Genomic DNA, 19,024 nt, shown 5'->3' with positions numbered 1-19,024 from the left:
AGAGGTGATAAGGCATTTCTGTGTGATGGGGAGGGGGGTATAGAAGGGAACATAGGAAATCACATTCATAATAACTAACATAAGTAAGAGTAAATTCAATTATTAACTACTGCAAGATGCTTGTGGGGCAAGTTGATAAGGAGAACAAAATAAATCAGAGCAAGGTTGTGACTCGTGACCCAAGCATCCCAAGGAATGTAGCACCTGTGACTGATAAGGAGGAAGCACCCCCAGGAAGGTGGCGCCTGTGACTGATAAGGAGGAAACATCCCAGGGATAATCCTGCCCACCTGGAATGATCACAGCTATGCATGTGCCAGGGGAGAAGGTGAAAGGTTCAACCTGATGAAGACTCTGAGCCTTCATCCTGAGACCCCTGACAACGACCACCTGGAGTCTTTGGAGATGACTTTATGGGACTAATTTTAATACAAAGCAGGGACAGGTTATGCATATCTATAGGTATACTGCTAAATATCATGAATATGTAACATTCTACTGTATATAGCTAAGGTGAATTGCCATGTTTGGGGTGCATGTTTGTGGTGGAGCGATCCCCCGTGCATCTACATGTAATAAACATACCTACTGTACAACCTTCTGGGATGTAGAATCTATTTCCTCAAGTCATGTGTGTGAGACAGGCTTTATTTCCCCCATTCCACTACACACCACCCTGTGCATGGGAGGAAGGGACAAGCACGGCCAGGTCACTTGTGTTTGCAAGTGATGTGGCATGGATGGGTTTCAGTGTTGGCCAAAGAAGTGTGCAAACAACGTAAGGGTGTTCCTACTGCCGAGGGAGGGAGGGAGGGAGGGAGGGAGGGAGGAAGGAGGGAAGGAAGGGAGGGAGGAAGGAAGGAAGGAAGGAAGGAAGGAAGGAAGGAAGGAAGGAAGGAAGGAAGGAAGGAAGGAAGGAAGGAAGGAAGGAAGGAAGGAAGGAAGGAAGGAAGGAAGGAAGGAAGGAAGGAAGGAAGGAAGGAAGGAAGGAAGGGAGGGAGGGAGGGAGGGAGGGAGGGAGGGGCATGGCACACTAGTGTCCATCTGCGTCCTTGTACGTGCCTGTGGTGTTGTACAAGAGGGGGAATAACTGCCTCCCTTTTGCATTTCTCCCTCCAAGCAGGTGCATGGCCCGTGTTTCTGCTTTGTCATGTGCAAAGAGATACAATTGGATAGAAAAAAACCCCAAAAATCAGAAATTTGGGGGAAAGATCCTCAGGGAACTGTTGAGCTGCTCAGGTAAACAAAGAAACCATCTCGTGAGAGGCCTGAGGAAACCCAGGGTCTCGTTGTAACCAGGATACAGAATAATACCTCTAACAGACTGAATTAAACAACAAGCCGATCCGCTGCCGAAGCACCAGCGCGCACACAAAGGCGTCCCTGCCTTGTCTGAGGGGCATTTCAAATCCCCAAGCTCACCGCAGCCAAGAATTACAGCACAAAACTAAAAACAACCCCGGGCAAAAGCAAATCCGAGGTGTTAGCAGGAAAATAATCCCTCCTCTTTGTCAAGCCCTCGGAAGACGCCGGGGCGGTGAGGAATTAACGTCTGTTAGACTCCATTTTCCAGAGACACAAGAAACAGCACAGCTCTGGTGAAACCCCCAAGGGCTCCTTTCCTAAAGACAGTGGTTGCTTTAATTGAGCTGAAACTGGCTTAGATCTGCTTGCATCTCTCTCCATCCCTTTGTCTTCTGCTGCAAATGCCGGGCCCCTGTCTGCTTTGAGAAAGAAAACGAAGCTTTTAACTCTTTCAGCTCTGATGCCTGGAGAGGAGATGTTTCCTGGATGTTTTCTGGTGAGAAACCATCAGCAGTTTCCAAAATGCTGTGTGGAGATCTTCAGGTACAGGGCTCCTGGTCTGCCTGGGCTGTGCAACTCCCAGGGAGGTGCATGGTGGGACCAAGGAGGAAAAAGTCCTTTTCAGGGACATCCCTGGTCCAGAGATGATGTTTCAAGGTGGTGTCCATCCTGCAGTATTGTCCTCGTTGGAGCCCAGCCATGCCAGGGAGCTCTTTTTATTTTTGCTAGTGTGAGGGGCACACCTGAGCCCTGGGGACACCCAGACCTGCGGGAAGCATTTTCTGCTCCCAGAAGTTTCAGGCTAAGCCCTGCAGCAGTTGCACTGCTGGTTTCCCAAGCAGTTCTACTGCAAAACTCTTTGCTGGTGGTTTATTGTGACAAGGAAAGACCCACGTTCTGGATGAATAGAGTCAGCTCCTTAGAAGAGGTGATCAAGGAGTGAAGCGTGGCTCAGCTGGGTATTAAATGTGTATGTCTTTGCTGTGGATATCTAATTTGCTTTCTGTCTTCCTACTTTCTTAAATCAGGAGAGAAAAATACCTTCCTATGGAGAGCTTTGAAATCTGCTTAAGTTAGAGAGGGATCAGAGATTTCCAGACAGTCAAGAGGAGCAGAGAGAGATGCACCTCCTTGCTGTGTGTGGATAAAATTAAACCTGTGGTTTGTTTTATGAAGAGCAGACCTGTGTCTCTGAAGTACTTAACTAGCTAAGTAATAGGTGACATGGCCAAACACCGAGCCCTGATCTCTACAGCCTGTCTCCTGACACTCAGCCCAGCCTTATGAACGTAATGGTCTTTGTTACCAACAGACGGTTGAACAGAGGTAAAACTGAGTGCTGCCAAATATTCTGAAGCCAATCAGGCTCTAGAGACCTTGCCCAGCTCCTAGGTGATCCTTCCCCATCCTGGAAACCATTTAGAGCCCCTCTAATACTTCAGAAATGAAGAAAAAAGCAATCACAGTCAACATACTTCTTTTCCTTTGTGGATCTTCCAGGCTTGGGACAGGGCTTGTTTTGGCCCACAGTATGGCCAGGGCAGTGGTTGCTCTCCCTTTCTGGGCACTGGATTCAGTTTGGGCTCCTCAGTATCAGGCAGAAACATGATAGATGGGAATGAGTCCAGTGGAACCACTAAGGTGGTCAGGAATGGAGCTTGGGCTGAGGAGAAGCTGAAGGCTGGGTGTGTGTGGTGGGAGTGATGGCAAAGAGGGTTTATACAGCTCTCTGCACCTCCTGGCTGAGATGGTGGAGATAAGAAAGAGGTAAGATCTCCTCTCAGAGGTATTCAGTGATGGCACAAGAGATGGCAGCCCAAGCTGGGACAAAATAAATTCTTGTCAGGTTCAAGGAATCCTGGTTTTCCCTGTAAGGGTGATTAAACTCTGGAAGAGGAGCCTGAGGGCAGGGAGGAATCTCCATCCTTGGAAACAGTCAAACCTCACCTGCACATGACCACGAGCAACCTGATCTTGTCGGCCTTACTTTGTCCGGGGTTGGAGCAGAGACACAGGAAACCCCTCCAAACCACTCTATCGTCTCCCCTGGCTTTCAGCATCTAAATATTGGATGCTACACATCCCAGGATCCCAGCAGAGTCGCAACAGGGGACACAAACCTTCACAGTGAATTTGTCTAACTTGCTTTACCTGTTGTCGTGGTTTCACCCCAGCTGAGAGCCGAGATCCACACAGCTGCCTGCTCCTTAAAGGAAAAGAGCAGGGGAAGGGAGAAGGGGGGGGGGGCGGGGGGGGGGCGGGGGGCGAGAGGCAAGGGAAGGGAAAAGGAAGGGGCAAATAACCCCAAAACCAAGAAACTAAAAGGCCCGTGGGTTGGGATAAGGACAGTTTACTAAAGCAGAAAGATACAATATAACAATGCTAACAGGACTTGAGAGCAAAAAACATATGAAGCTGTTGATACACAATGCAGTTTGTTACCGAACCCACAGCTCAGGCTGTGCCACCCAGAGCCGTCCCGGAACCAGACTGTCCCCCAAGAACCGCACGTCCTGGAGCTGCCCCTGCTCGTCCTCCCACCAGCCCCCCTTTATACTGGGCAGGGTGTAATTCGCATGGAATACTCTCTTTGGCCCGTTTAGGTCACCTGTCCTGGCTTCACCCCTCCTTTCTCATGAAGAGCTGAGAAAGTCCTTGACTGTCTGACAGCAACTAGAAACATCAGGGTGTTACCAGCACTGCTTTCATTTTAACTCCCAAACACAGCATTCCATCCGCTGCTACAAATGAAGTTAACTCCATCCTGACCAAAACCAGGACACCTGTCTAACTCGGAATGAAGCAAATGGCTCTCTGCAATTGTTGGGAACTCTCCAGGGAAGACTTGATCCTCGCAGCAGGGATTGAGGGGCAGGAATTTGAAATGCCTGTTATGGACCAGCTTAGCACCTTAGACAACCTCTGTTTTCTTCAGGGACCCATCTCTGGAGGTCTCACCTTGCTCTTTGCCAGTCACATTGTCCTGATCAGCTCCTTTCCTCTTGCATTCTCATTTTGTCACTGTGACTGTCTAAATTTGGGAAAGGGGATTGCAGACATGGGTGATAGTTGAAAAAGTCACATCCATCAGCTCTGACTCTGCTTTGCAGATAGGTCCCAGTCTCACTGTGGCCAACTCCATCCTTACTAAAGGGTTTTGCTGCCATTAGAATATCCTTCACAACTATTAATAGTCTTGTGGTCATCTTTGAGGAATGGAAGAAAATAAAACCAAAGACAAAAAACAACCTCAGAATCACAGACTGGTTTGAGTTGGAAGAGACCTCAAAGCCCATCAAGTTCCACACTCTGCCATGGGCAGGGACACCCTCCACTAGCCCAGGGTGCTCAAAGCCCCATCCAACCTGGCCTTGAACATTGCCAGGGATCCAGGGGCAGCTACAGCTTCCCTGGGTACCCTGTGCCAGGGCCTCCCCCCTCCCCAGGAAGGATTTCTGCCTCCCAGCTCCTCTCCAGCTGCTCTTCTGAAGCTGAAGGCCATTCCCCTGAGCCTGTCCTTCCCTGCCCTTGCAAAGGGCTTAAAATCCATCAGATAAAACTAGGAAAAAAGACTTTAGAGTGACTTAACATGAGTCTAGTCTGGAAATGGAGACTTGAAGAGTCATCCTGCTCTGTCACACCTTCCTTCTAGAAAGGAGACATGCTTTAGTCTTGCATCACATCTGTCCTTGTAGTATCACAATTCCCACCTTTCCTGCTCTTGAGGAAGTGATTATATGGGATGGGAATGATTTCTACTGAGAAACCAGAAGATACAGATTTATTCCTAGGCTTTCTATGTAACTTTCAGCAAGTCATTCTCCTTGTCTGGATGTGGGTGATGATTTTTTCTTTGAAAGCAGTGATAACAGTGGAGAAAACTTCTCTGGCCCTTAGAAGAACCTCTCCATGGCAGGATGTACCCATCAAAAATGCCATCTAATTTCTCCTGCATCCATGTGGTTCTCTAGTCACTTTTCCTTCTGCTGCTCTCTTTGCTGACTTGTGTTTTGCCTGTGGGAAGGCCAGGATGGATGCTCTTCTTGGGACCATCAGAAAGAGATCATCACTGAGCTGTGGCTTCAGGAAGAGACTTCTGGGACTACCCAGTACTGACTGCAAGTAATCCCTTGATGTTCCATGTTAGTACTTTCTAGGAAATGTTGCTGCTTTTTAGTTTATCCTTATCGCCTAATTCTCACCTCCATGTTGTTTAAACCTCCTCTTTCTCCATTTTTTTGTAAGTTTCTCACCATTTCTTCTTATTTTCCACACACATGTGGCCCATGATATATATACCTCCAACTATGTTCTCCTTGCCTTTTTCCTTGTAAGGTATTTATAGTCATTTATCCGATCTCCTGTGGCTTGTGTTTAGTCTGGGAACGTTAAATTCCTTTAATCCCTCAATAGGTCGTCCTCTGTAATCCCTTTATCATCTGCTGCGACTCAGCTGATCAATGTCCATCTCTGAGTGTGAAGAGGAACCCATAAAGCCATGTGTCATAAAGTCACCCAGCTTTGGAAGTCATTGTGGTGGGGCGTGCCCATGAGACCGCACGAGGTTGCACGTGGAGTCCTGGCCGTGCTCCAGGATCATGTAGAGGACCTGAAGGGACACATTCCAGGGGCATTGCAGTGTCACATGCAAGAGGCCAGGGCACTGACATAGCTGTCCTGCTCTGCCCTGCCAGAAGGATCACAGAATCATAGAATCATAGAATGGTTTGTGTTGGAAGGGACCTAAGAGATCATTTCATTCCAGACCCCTGGACGGGCAATAGCACCTCCCACCAGACCAGGTTGCTCAAAGCCCCATCTTACCTGGCCTTGAACACCTCCAGGGATGGGGCATCCACAACTTCCCTGTGCAACCTGTGCCAGTGCCCCAGCACCCCCACAGTGAAAGATTTCTTCCTTATATCTACTTTAAATCTACCCTCTTCCAGTTTATAGCCATTACCCCATGTCCTATCATTCCCAGCCCTTCTAAAAAGTCCTTCCCCAGCTTTCCTGTAGGCCCCCTTCAGGTACTGAAAGGCACCCACTGGTGCCTTCTCTTCTCCAGGCTAGGTAACCCCAACTCTTAGCCTATCCTCTCAGATCATCTTCATAACCCTCCTCTGAACCTGCTCCAACAGTTCCATGTCCTTCTTATATTGGAGACTCCAGAAATGGACACAGTACACCAGGTGGGGTCTCACAAGAGAAGAGGGGCAGAATTCCCTCCCTCGACCTACTGGCCATGCAGCCCAGGACATGTTTGGCCTTCTGGGCTGCAAAAGCACACTGCCATCTAATGTTGAGTTCCTCTGAGTCCTATTGCTTCCTGACCCATGACTCCACTATTTACTGTGTACCTCCCCTACGAGGTCCTCCTTGAGGGGATTTTCCCATCACACCAAACTTACCAGATACCGTAGCACCCAGCTCGATCTTTGTCTGTTCCCACCTCTGGGTAAAAGCACGCATGTGAGAGAAGCCCACTTCTGCCTGAGGCTATTTTTTTTAAATACAAATTCATTCAAAATCCAGTCTTTCAGATTTTTACTCCCCCTTCTACCTGTTGCAAAATCACTTCTGTAACCTGGCTGTGTCACACCAGTGATTTTCAACACAGAATTTCACATCCTTTAGAGCACTTGAATTATCAGTTGAATTGGTCTTTCCAGGCACTCCAGTTATTCTTCTTTTGCAGCACTCTCATATGGATTTTCTTTGGCTCCTGTCCCATTTGGCCTTCAAGCACCCTCACAACATACATGAATCATAAACAAAGCTGACAAGGAAAACAAGAACACCCCAGGCAGATCCTCACTCCCAGCAGCCGTGTGTGATTATAAAATGATTTAAGATGTGAGAAGCCACTAAAAATTCTCTGTAAGTTGCCACCCGCAGTGTTGTCGTGTTCCCTTGTCCTTGGTGACACATGCTGGGGACAGGAGCAGTGCCTGAGACAACCCTGCCATGGCTGGGACACAAAGGCAGCAGAGCTGCTGAAGATAAACATAGGTTAACAGGGTTTTCTTACATCTAATATGGGTAGTGTGGAGTTAAATACCCTTCACCGGGGCGGTCTTGAGGTGTAGTTCAGGTCTAGCTTTGGAGCTGGAGTCTCACCTCTCTTTAGCCCGTGAAGCTGATGTCCAAAGTCCCTCTATAACAAAGAAGAAAGACTCCTAGGAAGATGTGGGGTTTATACCAGCCCTACCTTGTTATGGTTTTATTTTTTTTCATTTCCACTTCATTGCAGCTCCAATCGGTGATCTCCTGTGGATGAGCTGCTACCCCCTTCCTCTGATGCTTATGGGGAGGTCAGTGATGAGCCAGGAGCCAGATGTCTCCATTTGAGGTGGCTACCTCTGCATAGGGCTTTTTCTTCCCCTCCTATAAGGTCTTGCACCGAGTTGTGCCGCACTGTTCATTTTGTGCCAGAGCATCACTTCCTACAACAACTGTAGGAAATATGTGTGTGTGGGGAAGGGGGAATGTGTACAGGCAGCACAGGATGGGATGTCAGCAGGTGATCTGAGAAAACAGGCTGATCCCTCCCTCTTCAGCACCAGGCCCAGCAGAGTAAAACATAAATCTGGGCAAGCTCTTACAGCGGCAGTGTCCGCCAGCAGTGTCTAGCTGGTGAGTGCACTCTCCCTGCCATCATGAAATGCAGGACAGACTATAAAACCTGCCCCAGGATGGTCTCCAGTAGCTTAAGGCTGATTGAAAGGCCTCCTGGCTTCATCTGAGGATGTCAGGAGAAGGAGATTCACTAGCTCCCTCCTGCAGCTGAAAGCCATTCTCTTTGTCCTGCCCCTCCCTTCCCTTGGCATCAGCCCATTTCTGGCTTTCCTGGAGCCCCTGAAAGGACTGGAAGGGGTTCAGAGGCCTCCCCAGAAGTAGCCTTCTCTTCTCCAGGTCTGAGCCAGCCCAGCTGTCCCAGCCTGGCTTGCAAACAGAGGGGCTCCAGCCCTCACATCATCTCCGTGGCGTCTTGGGAACTTGCTCCAACAGCTCCATGTCCTCCTTGTCCTGGGGACCCCCGAGCTGGAGGCAGCGCTGCCGGAGGGGTCTGTGTCCCAGAGCGGAGCAGAGGGGCAGGATCTCCCTTTCCCAGCCCTGCCAATCCCACTACTGGGGATGCAGCCCAGGACACGGGGGGCTTTCTGGACTGCCAGCAACATTACCAGCTGATGTTGAGTTTCTCATTCACCAACACCCTCTCAGGGCTGCTCTCCATCCATTCTCCACCCAGCCTGCAGTTGTGCTTGGGATTGCCCTGACCCATGTGCAGGACCTTGCCCTTGGCCTTGTTGAACTTTTTGCGGTTCACAGAGTCCCACCTCTGCAGCCTGTTCAAGTCCCTCTGGATGAAATCCCTTCCCTCCAGCAAGCCAACTGCACCACCCAGCTTGGTGTGATTGGCAGACTTGCTGAGGGTGCATCATTCCCACTGTCTGTGTCACCAGCAAAGATGATAAAGAGCACCGGACCCAGTACCGACCCCTGAGGAACACCACTCATCACTGGTCTCCGCTTGGACCTGCAGCCATTGACCACAACTCTTTGAGTGAGACCATCCAGCCAATTCCTTATCCACTGAGTGGTCCATCCATCAAATCCATACAACCCTCTGGGCAGGATGGAGCCCCAGACTGGCACAGTTCAACTCTGACACCCATGTCCTTGGCCATCCCCAAGACCAACATCCCACCGTGTGGCACCACCCTCAGCCTTTTCCCAGAAGAGGCTGGAGAAGGAGAAAACTGTTCCTGCTTTTGCTGCAGCAGCTGTAATTTAAACACAGAGGCATTTTTATTTATTTAACTTCCATCCTCTGTGAGAGAGGTCTGGAGCCAGCGAATCAATTCCGCTGATTAGGGCTAATGGATTTGGCTTGACGTAAGCGATTAAATTATTTCCAGAGCTGATTCCTGAAAGTGAATGAGCAGCCATGCTTCAGGATTTATATATAACTATACCTTTCACTGCAGGAGATGCTAAGCAGGGGTTGGTGGGTTTTTTCATCCTGCAGTTTCTAACCTCATCCAGGTCTTCCTGGCATCTGCAGCGCAGCAAAGAGTCTCCTGACGCTGCAAAACCTCACAGAGCAGATTTGCCTGTATCTTTTCTTAAGGATAAAAAAGATGGGTGGTGCATTCCTGTTGAGATGAGCCCGAGATCATACAAGAAAGGTACAACACCACTTTGTGTGTGTGCAGCCCCACAGTCCCCAGAGGGATGCAAGGTGGAGGTGTGAAGGCACGGCTGGGTGCAGAGCTGGGGGCACCTCTTAGCTCCGAAATATGGTGGGTTTGTGCCCACCAGGAACATGCTGATGCATCACCTCCCTGCTGTGCTCAGGGCAATTAATTACTCTAATAGCTCTTAGTGCACCAAACCCCAAAACAGCAGCATGGATGCAATTCAAGATGGGTTTTTGCAGGAAGCACCCAAGCATGTGTGAGGCCTCTTGAACCCTCAGAAATTGTTGGGGCAGCTCAGAAATAAATGAAATTCCAGGGGGAATTCAAAAAACAAACACATCCTTCAGCATCTACTGGCCAACAAACTCAATTCCTGTTGTGATCTTTTGATTGCACATCTTTGTTGCAGACCTTGGGTGATACTTACAGACCTTATGATGATACCTACATCATAGGGTGATACTTTCTCAGTTTTCCTCCTTGCTGTTCCCATCTGTTTATTTTGGCCAGCAGGCCGAGGGAGGGGATTCTGCCCCTCTGCTCTGCTCTCGTGAGACCCCACCTGCAGTGCTGGGTCCAGTTCTGGGGTTCCCAACATAAGAAGGACATGGGACTGCTGGAACGGGCCCAGAGGAGGCCATGAAGATGATCAGAGAGCTGGAGCACCTCTCCTATGAAAACAGGCTGAGAGAGTTGGTGGTGGTCAGCTTGGAGAAGAGAAGGCACCAGTGGGATCTTACAGCACCTTCCAGTACCTGAAGTGGTCTATAAGAAAGCTGGGGAGGGACTTTTTAGAAGGGCAAGGAGTGATGAGGGGGAATGGTTTCAAATTGGAAGAGGGTAGATTTAGATTGGATATTAAGAACAAATTCTTCACTATGAGGGGGGTCAGGCCCTGGCACAGGTTGCCCGGGGAGATGGTGGCTGCCCCCTCCCTGGAGGTGTCCGAGGCTGGGTTGGATGGAGCCTTGAGCAGCCGGGGCTGGTGAGAGGTGTCCCTGCCCATGGCTGGGTTGTTGGAACTAGATGATCTTTATGGTCCCTCCAGCCCAAACCATTCTATGATTTTTTTTGTTTGTTTGTTTCTTTAATGACACAGTCCATCAGCTGCAAGAATCTGCTGGCCAGAACCCTGCACAGAAAGCAACGTGCACGGAAACGTAGGCCTGGGGTCTGACCATAGCAGGGGCTATCATCCCACCTGTATGGATTTCCACAATGTACCTACAGGCAGGAGTGATATTAGGCAAATCCAGGCAAAGACAAGCAAAAAAACCCAACAAAAAAAATCCCTCAGGGTGCAAGAGTTCAAAGGGGATGGAGGGATGAAGGGGGAGGCAAGGCTGGAAAGGAAGTTGGGAAGAATATGAAAAAATCTATCAAAATAAAATAATAGACTCATAGAATCCCAGACTACATTAGGTTGGAAGTGACATTTAAAGGCCATGTAGTCCCACCCCCTGCAGTGAGCAGGGACATCTTCACTAGAGCAGGTCGCTCAGAGTCCTATCAAGCCTGACCTTGAATGTCTCCAGGGATGGGGCCTCCATCACCTCTCTGGACAACCTGAGCCAGGGATCCACCAGTGAAGAACTTTTTCCCAATACCCAGCCTAAATCTCCCCTGCTCTAGTTTAAACTGATCACCCCTCGTCCTGTTGCTCCATGCCCTCAGGAACAGTTCTTCCCCAGCTTTCCTACAGACACCTTTCAGGAACTGGAAGGGGCTCAAAGGTCCCCACAGAGCCTCCTTCTCTCCAGGCTGACCCAGCCCAACTCTCTCAGTCTGGCTTCACAGCAGAGCTGCTCCAGCCCTTGGGTCATTTTTGTGGGCTCCTCTGGACATGCTCCAACAAGTCCATGTCCTTCTTGTGCTGAGGGCTCCAGAGCTGGACACAGCACTGCAGGTGAGGTCTCCCCAGAGCAGAGCAGAGCAGAGCTGAGGGGCAGAATCCCTTCTCTCCATCTGCTGGCCACATTCCTTGGGATGCAGCAGGATGGGGTTGGCCTTCTGGGCTGCAGCTGCACATTGGTGGCTCATGTTGAGCTTCTCACCCACGAGTCCCCCCAAGTCCTTTTCCTCAGGGCTGCTCTCCAGCCCATCATCTCCTGACTTGTATGGATAACGGGGGTTGCCCCGACCCAGGTGCAATGAAGTATGTGCGTGTGTCAATGTGTGCACACGTGTGTATGGGTTGGGGTGTCCAGGTCTGTGTGCACACATGTGCTGGCACACGTATGTGTGTATATGCCACACAAACTTGTAGGTGCACACATGTGTGTGCATGTATCTACATGCATGCGTGTACGTGTAGTCATAAATGTGTGTGCCAGAATGCACAAGGGGGAGTGTGTGTAAACACATGTGTGTGCAAGTATCTACAGATGTGGACACACACATGTCCATCCATATGCAGGTATGTGTGTGCATGTGCATGTGTGTGTGTGCATCTGAGAGCACGTCTGCGTGCAGGTGTGTGTACATGAGTGTGTGCACACACCAGGGTGTGTTTGTGTGTGCACATGAGTATCTCAGTGTGTGCACAGATATGTTGCACATGCATGTGTGCTGGTGTAGTTAAGAATATATATATGTCAAGTGCTGCACGTGTTCCTGCTTGCATGTGTGGTTGCACACGTGAGCAAACCTGCATGGACGCATCTGCCTGCGTGTGTATGTGAGAACATATTAGTGTGCATGTGTGTGCACATGTGTGCATGTATGTGTGCATGAATCTGTGTGTGCAGGTGATTTTCCATGTATATATGTGCATGCACATGTGCTTGTATGTGTGCTTGCATGCATACATTCGTGTGCATGTGTGTGCACCCACATCTGTTTGTATGTCCATTTGCATGCATGTTAGTGTGTGTTCACACGCGTGTATTTATGTCTGCATGCATGGATCTGTATGCATGTATATGTGCTTGCATATGTGCACATGTGTGTGTGTTGGGATTCTGCATGCGTTTGCATGTGTATATGCATGCTTTGCATGTGCAAGTATGTGTGTGCATCCATGTGCATGCATACATACATGTGCATCTGTGTATGCAGGTGTGTGCTCCAGTGTGTGTGCATTTGCATGTACACATGACTCTGTGCATGTGTGAGTGTGTTTATGCATGCGTTTGTGCACAAATGTGTGTGCATGCATGTGTGGTGTGTGCACCTGTGTGAGTGCACATGTGTGTGCATATGCACATATATGTGTGCAGGTGTGTGCAGAGTTGTGTCTGTGTGGTTTCATCCCTGTCTATGCACACGTGTGTCTGCATACATGTATGTGAGCGTGCATGTGCACATATGTGCATCCATGTGTCTGTTGACACACGTCTTTGCATGTGGACTGCACACAGATGTGCAGGTATGTGCATGACCGTGTACATAGCTACATGCAGGTATATGTGCACGTTGAGTGTGCATGTGTGTGCATGTATATGTATGTGAACAGATGTGCTGGCATGCATTTCTGCACGTGTGTGTATGTCTGTGTGCATGCACCTGTATGGGGTCGTGCATGCATTTGTGTACACGTGTGTGCATTGTAGACGTGTGTGTGGCTGTGCATGCGTGTGATGCGTGCGTGGGTGTGTTCTGAACATGTGTGTGCAAGTCTGTGACTGTTCATGCATGTGAATACAAGCAGAGGCGTATCTTGCATGTGTGTATGCATTTCTTGCACATGTGTGTGCATGTGTGGGTGCATGCATGTGAATACGCACATAGTTGTATCTTGCACATGTGTGTGCATGTGTGTACACACATGTGAATACAGGCGTGGGTGGATCCTGCACATGTGTGTACACGTGTGTGTGCATTTCTTGCATGTGTGTGCATGTGTGTGTGCATGCATGGGAATACAAGCATGGGTGTATCTTGCACGTGTGTGTGCATGTGTGTGTACACGTATGTGAATACAGGCGTGGGTGTACCTTGCACATGTGTGTGCATGTGTGTGTGCGTGCACGTGGATACACACATGTGCGTGTTCTGCCCGTGCGTGTGAGCGTGTGCCTGGGTGGATCCTGCACACGCATGTGCACACGCGTGACCGCACAAGTGTGCGAATGCCCGGACGGGGCTGAGCTCATGGTTGTGCACACGTGCGTGTGCCACGCGCGGACGGGCGTGATGCGGGTGCGGGCGATGCGGGTGCGGGTGATGCGGGTGCCGGTGCTGCGGGTGCCTGTCAGCGCTGCAGGTGTCCGTGTGCCCAGGTGCGCGCGTGCCCAGGTGCGTGCTCACACCTGCGTGCCCGTCCCCGTGCCGGACGAAGTCCCGCCTCACTCCCCCTCCCCCCCCGCCCCGCGAGTCTCCGCCCCCTCCTCACCCCCCTCCCCTCCCGCAGCAGCGGGCAGGCGGGGACAGACCCCGGCCCCTCCTCCTTCTCCCCCCACCGTCCTTCCCCGGTCCGTGCGTGCGGCCGCGGGTGCCGGTGCGGCGCGGAGCCGGTGCGCTCCTTGCGCGGGGCCGCCATGGCGTGGCCCTGCATCACCCGCGCTTGCTGCATCGCTCGGTTCTGGAACCAGCTGGACAAAGCGGACATCGCCGTCCCGCTCGTTTTTACCAAATACTCGGAGGCCACCGAGCATCCCGCCGCCCCCGCGCCTCCCCCGCGACCCGCAGCCCCCATCGATACCCAGCCGGGAGGTGAAGCGGCGGGGGGCGGTGCGGGGGGTGAGCCGGCTCCCGGCCCTGCCCGGCCCGGCCCGGCCCCGCACGCTTCGCCGCCGGCCGATTCGGTGATGCGACATGACTACAAGCCCTGGAAGGTGCAGCGGCCGGAGCCGAGTTGCAAGCCCAAGAGCGAGTACCAGCCCTCGGATACGCCCTTCGAGAAGGAGACGCAGTACCAGAAGGATTTCCGTGCCTGGCCCATCCCTAAGCGGGGTGACCATCCCTGGATCCCCAAACCGGGACCTTCCCCCGTCCTCGCTCTGGACCGCGGTTCCCCGGAGAAACCAGCTCAGGAGAAGAGACGGAAGGTGCTCCCGGGTCCTGAGAAGAAGGAGGAAGATCCTGAGGTGGAGGATGAGCATCCTAAAGCGGTGCGGGCCGGGGATGGGAGAGAGAAGGGTCGGAAGAAAGCGGCGGAGGAGGCAGGCGGGCAGCCGCCAGACGCAGGCAGGGGCAGGGCGGCCGCCGATGCTCTCAACAGGCAGATCAAGGAGGAGGTGGCAGCGGGGGTCAGCTCGTCCTACAGGTAACACCCCTTAGCCTTTTTCCCCACATCCCCCAAATCCCGAACCCCAACCCCCGCCGGCTCCTCTCCAGCCCGTCCCCAGTCCCCTTTTGCCCATCCCCGGGAGGGAGATGCCACCCCGTGAGATGGGTGAACGCGGCTCCGAAGCATTTCAGGGGGACCCTTTGAAATTCCCCACTTCTCCGGGGTGCGTGCTGTGCAGGTAGTGAATCCACGGGTCCTTTTTCCCGGGTGGGTTTCAGAGCAGGTTTGGGCGTCCGTGTCCTCTCTGTGTCGTTCCCCCCCCCCGCCCCCCCTACATCCCAAAATTCAGAGACACCCGCCACAAGCTAGTTTTCAGCAGGGGGAGTTTCGTGTGGCTTCTCTCGGATGTGCCACTCACCACCAGTCCTTTCCAAGCACATCCCTGGCAGCCCAGGAACCCACCCAAAGGACCAGCGTCCGCACTGCATCCCGAGGGGTGCCACGCTCAGATGGGGGAGTCCCACGCGTGAGTGAGATGCCCCACGCACAGTAGGATCCCCTGCACCACCCCAGACCGGTGGCTTCCCTGAGACAAAGCATCCTGGGGACACGGCGGGATGCGGGTGATGCACGTCCTAGGCCGCTTGGGTGGGGCAGCCTTCGGATGCTGCCATGTTTAACGCAGCGCGGTGGTGGGGGGGGGGAGGAGGGTGTGTGTGTGGCACATCCCTCTGTCTCCTGTCTGTGTGTCCACCCCTCCCCATCGTCCCCCCATGTCCCCCGTCCCGGGCTTAAAAAGAGGTGCCCTGATTTCACCCCAGGAAGAGACCCCATTTGGGATTCGGAGCACAAAACTCCCTTCCCGCGAGATGCTGTTGTTATTTCTCTCTCCGGGTGAAGGAGGTGGGATGTGTCTGGAATGCAAAACAAAAGTGATGGGGTGGCTGCCCTTGTGTGTACGTTTGAAAGGAGGATTTGCTGCGACCGTGTTTTCCAGAGCTTTCTTTGGCAGAGCCCACCACCGCTGAGGCCGGGGTGGAGGTAGCAAAGAGCAGAGCTGGGGAATTGTTGTGACCAAAGTCCCATTGCAGCCTTTTCTGGTTCCCCCCGCCATAGCCGTGTGAATGCTGAGGTGTTTATGCTGTCACAAGAATGATGGATTTTCTTCCCTGGGGGGCTTAAGGGGGTTTAGAGGTGACAACCTGCTATCAAACAGGTAGTAAAATTCAGGCAGATTTAAAATGAAGATGGGTTTTGACTCCTTTGCCCCGCTGCTGACTGTGTGGCACAGCAAGACCTGGAAATCATCTCCTTTCCCAGGTCCCTGGGTAGGGAAACAGTCCAAGCAGTGAGATTTTGGGGGTTTGCCTATTGCTGGGGACACGAGTGATGCTGTGGGCTCAGGTGCATTAGGGTGTGACGGTGCTTGGCCGCCTGTGACAAGAGAAAACATCCAAGGGGTTTTTGGAGGGTGTGGGGAAAGGGTTTCCCAAGCATGACACAGGCCCCTTGATGTGTTTTGATCAGCCCTGATTTTTGACTCAGCTTTTTGTCTGGTCATCTCTCAAGGTCTGGGATTGTGTCAGTTCAGCTGATGGCAGGACTAAAGCAGTCCTAGAGCTGGAGAGCTGTTGTGTTGCTTTCTTCCACTGGATCAAAGGATAATTAGGCTTATTTACTTGCATATTTAAATGCAGATTGCTCACCCGCCCATCCCTTCGTGAATTATCACTCTTGTCTACTCCAGCACGTTCATACAGGGTGGGCTGGGCTGTGTTTCCTGACCAATCAAAGGGGTTGGGTCAGCTCAGATGTAGAACCCAGGAGGAACTTGACAGCTTCAGCCTTCCCTGTGTTGCTCCTTGTCTTTCAGGACACCCTCACAGCTTCTCCTTCCTCCTACTCGGGGTCCTCCTCAGGTCTCTCACTTCCATGTTTTTCTTCCTTGGAGCGTGTTGCAAGAGAAGTGTTTGCTCTGACGTTCAGCCCTGGAACATAAGCGCCTCTTCATTAATGCACAAGTGATGTTGTGACTAATTGTTCTCATTTTCTGTTCAGATTAGGCATCTTTTAAGTGTTTATTTATTGTTTGGGTTATTTTTGAAAGTCAAATTCTCCAAATCCCTATTACTATCGAGGACCTTGCTGCTCGCAGGAGTCCCTCCTGGTTGGGTTTTGAACATCTCCAAGGATGGGGACCATTTTGGGCCACCCAGCAGCCAGAATTATCTCTTGGTGACCTTTTGCTACAGGAGGAAGGGCGGCTCGCTTGGGGCTTGTCCTCTGGGGCCTTTGCTGTGCTTGTGTATGGTTGAAGGCTCCCCAGGAGCAGCGAGCAGGGGGAGATTTCCTTACAGTCCTCTGCCAGCACTGTGTATCAGCATAATGTGATGCTCCAAGGCTGGGAAGCAATTCTTTGATGAAACAAAAGAGCACACCAGTAAAGGTTTTTAAACTGGCTGTCCTCCTGAGTATCATTTCCAAGCGAGGGAACAGAGCACGGGATAGAGTAAGCAACTAGCCCAAGGTCATCGGGGAAATCCATGCTAAGGGGAGGAATTCCCTTTTCTAACCTCTTTATACCAAGAAAAATTAATATTGCAGAGATTGTGGGCCTGTGACCTCCTCCCAGGACTGCCTAGGGAACAGAGGTGATGCCCAGCAATGATGGCCAAGAGGGATGGAGGATAGTCCCAGCCCAAGGGGTGGACAGTGTGCCTGCATTAGTGTTTGAGCCCAGAAGCTTTCAGTGAGGCCAGAGCAGCTGTGGCAGGGCTGTGCGTGCCCAGAGCTCCTACAGAATATGTGGAGTCTAAGAGTCATTTAGGTCGGAGAAGATCCTTAAGATCCTGGAGTCCAACCGTTAACCCAGCACTGACAAGGCCAGCACTAAAGCACATCCCTGAGCAACACATCTACACAGCTTTTAAATACCTCCAGGGATGGGGACTCTACCACTGCCCTTGACAGCTTGGTCCGGTGCTTGACAAGCTTTTTGGGGAAGAAACTTTCCCTAATATCCAATCTAAACCTCCCCTGGCAGAACTTCTGGCTGTGTCCTCTTGTCCTATTACTTGTTATTTGGGAGAAGAGACCAACCTCTACCTCACTACAACCTCCTTACAGATAGTTGCAGAGAGTGATTAGGTGTCTGCACAGCATTCTTTCCTCCAGGCTGAACAGTCCCAGTGCCCTCAGCTGCTCCCATCAGACTTGTGCTCCAGACCCTTCACCAGCTTTGTTGTCTGTCCTGGTTTCGGTCAGGATGGAGTTAACTTCATTTGTAGCAGCGGATGGAATGCTGTGCTTGGGAGTTAAAATGAAAGCAGTGCTGGTAACACCCTGATGTTTCTAGTTGCTGTCAGACAGTCAAGGACATTCTCAGCTCTTCATATTTCTCTATTCATGAGAAAGGAGGGGCGAAGCCAGGACAGGTGACCCAAACAGGCCAATTACGTCCTGCCCAGGATATCGGGGGGCTGATGGGAGGAGGAGCAGGGGCGGCTCTGGGATGCGCGGTTTTGGGGGACGGTCGGGTTCCGGGACGGCTCTGGGTGGCACAGCCTGAGTTGTGGGTTTGGTGACAAACTGCATTGTGTAGCAACAGTTTTGTATATTTTTTGCTCTAAAGTCCTGTTAACATTGTTATATTGTATCTTTCTGTTATCCTAGTAAACTATCCTTATCCCAACCCACGGGCCTTTTCTTGGTTTTGGGGTTGTTATTTGCCCCTTCCTTTTCCCTTCCCTTGCCTCTTGCACACCCCACCCCCCCCGCCCCCCCCACCTTCCCCCTTCCCCTGCTCTTTTCCTTTAAGGAGCAGACAGCTGCGTGGATCTCGGCTCTCAGCCGGGGTAAAACCACGACATTGTCCTTCTCTGGACACGCTCCAGGACCTCCATGTCCTTCTGGTAGTGAGGGCCTCAAAACTGAACCCAGCACTCAAGGGGTGCCCAAGTTGGGACGATCCCTGCTGGTCACACCACTGCTGACACCAGCCAGGATGCCATTGGCTGCCTTGACCACCCAGGCATGCTGCTGGCTCACATTCAGCTAGGTGTTGGCCAACATCCCCAGGTCCTTTTTCTGCTGGGCAGGTCTCCAGCCCCTCTGCCCCCAGCCTGTAGCGCTGACAGGGTTGGTGTGGCCCAAGGGCAGGACCCAACTCTGAGCCTTGTTGAACCTTGGCCCATTGATCCAGACTGTCCAGATCCCTCTGTAGATCCTTTCTACGCTCCAGTGGATCAACACTCCCACCCAACATGGTGTCTGTGAACTTACTGAGGGTGCCCTCAATCCCCTCATCCAGGTCATCGATAAGATACTAAAGAGAACTGGCCCCAGC

The 19,024-nt window shown here is 51.6% G+C and overlaps 1 protein-coding gene across 1 annotated transcript in view; it reads left to right on the top strand.

Moving 5' to 3' along the window:
- Window positions 1-13,987: 13,987 nt before the first annotated feature.
- The window catches only part of MAP6 (microtubule associated protein 6), a gene marked incomplete at both ends in the record, with an annotated part of 50,122 nt that continues 45,085 nt past the window's right edge, over window positions 13,988-19,024 (top strand). The window contains one exon of the mRNA XM_084275772.1: window positions 13,988-14,715. Within this exon, the coding sequence (XP_084131898.1) occupies window positions 13,988-14,715 (728 nt within the window). The remainder of the gene's footprint in view (window positions 14,716-19,024) is intronic.

The sequence above is a fragment of the Gallinula chloropus genome (genome assembly GCF_964237585.1).
Source record: "Gallinula chloropus genome assembly, chromosome: 1".
In the NCBI taxonomy this organism is placed as follows: Eukaryota; Metazoa; Chordata; class Aves; order Gruiformes; family Rallidae; genus Gallinula; species Gallinula chloropus.
This window is presented reverse-complemented; position numbering and strand designations above follow the sequence as displayed.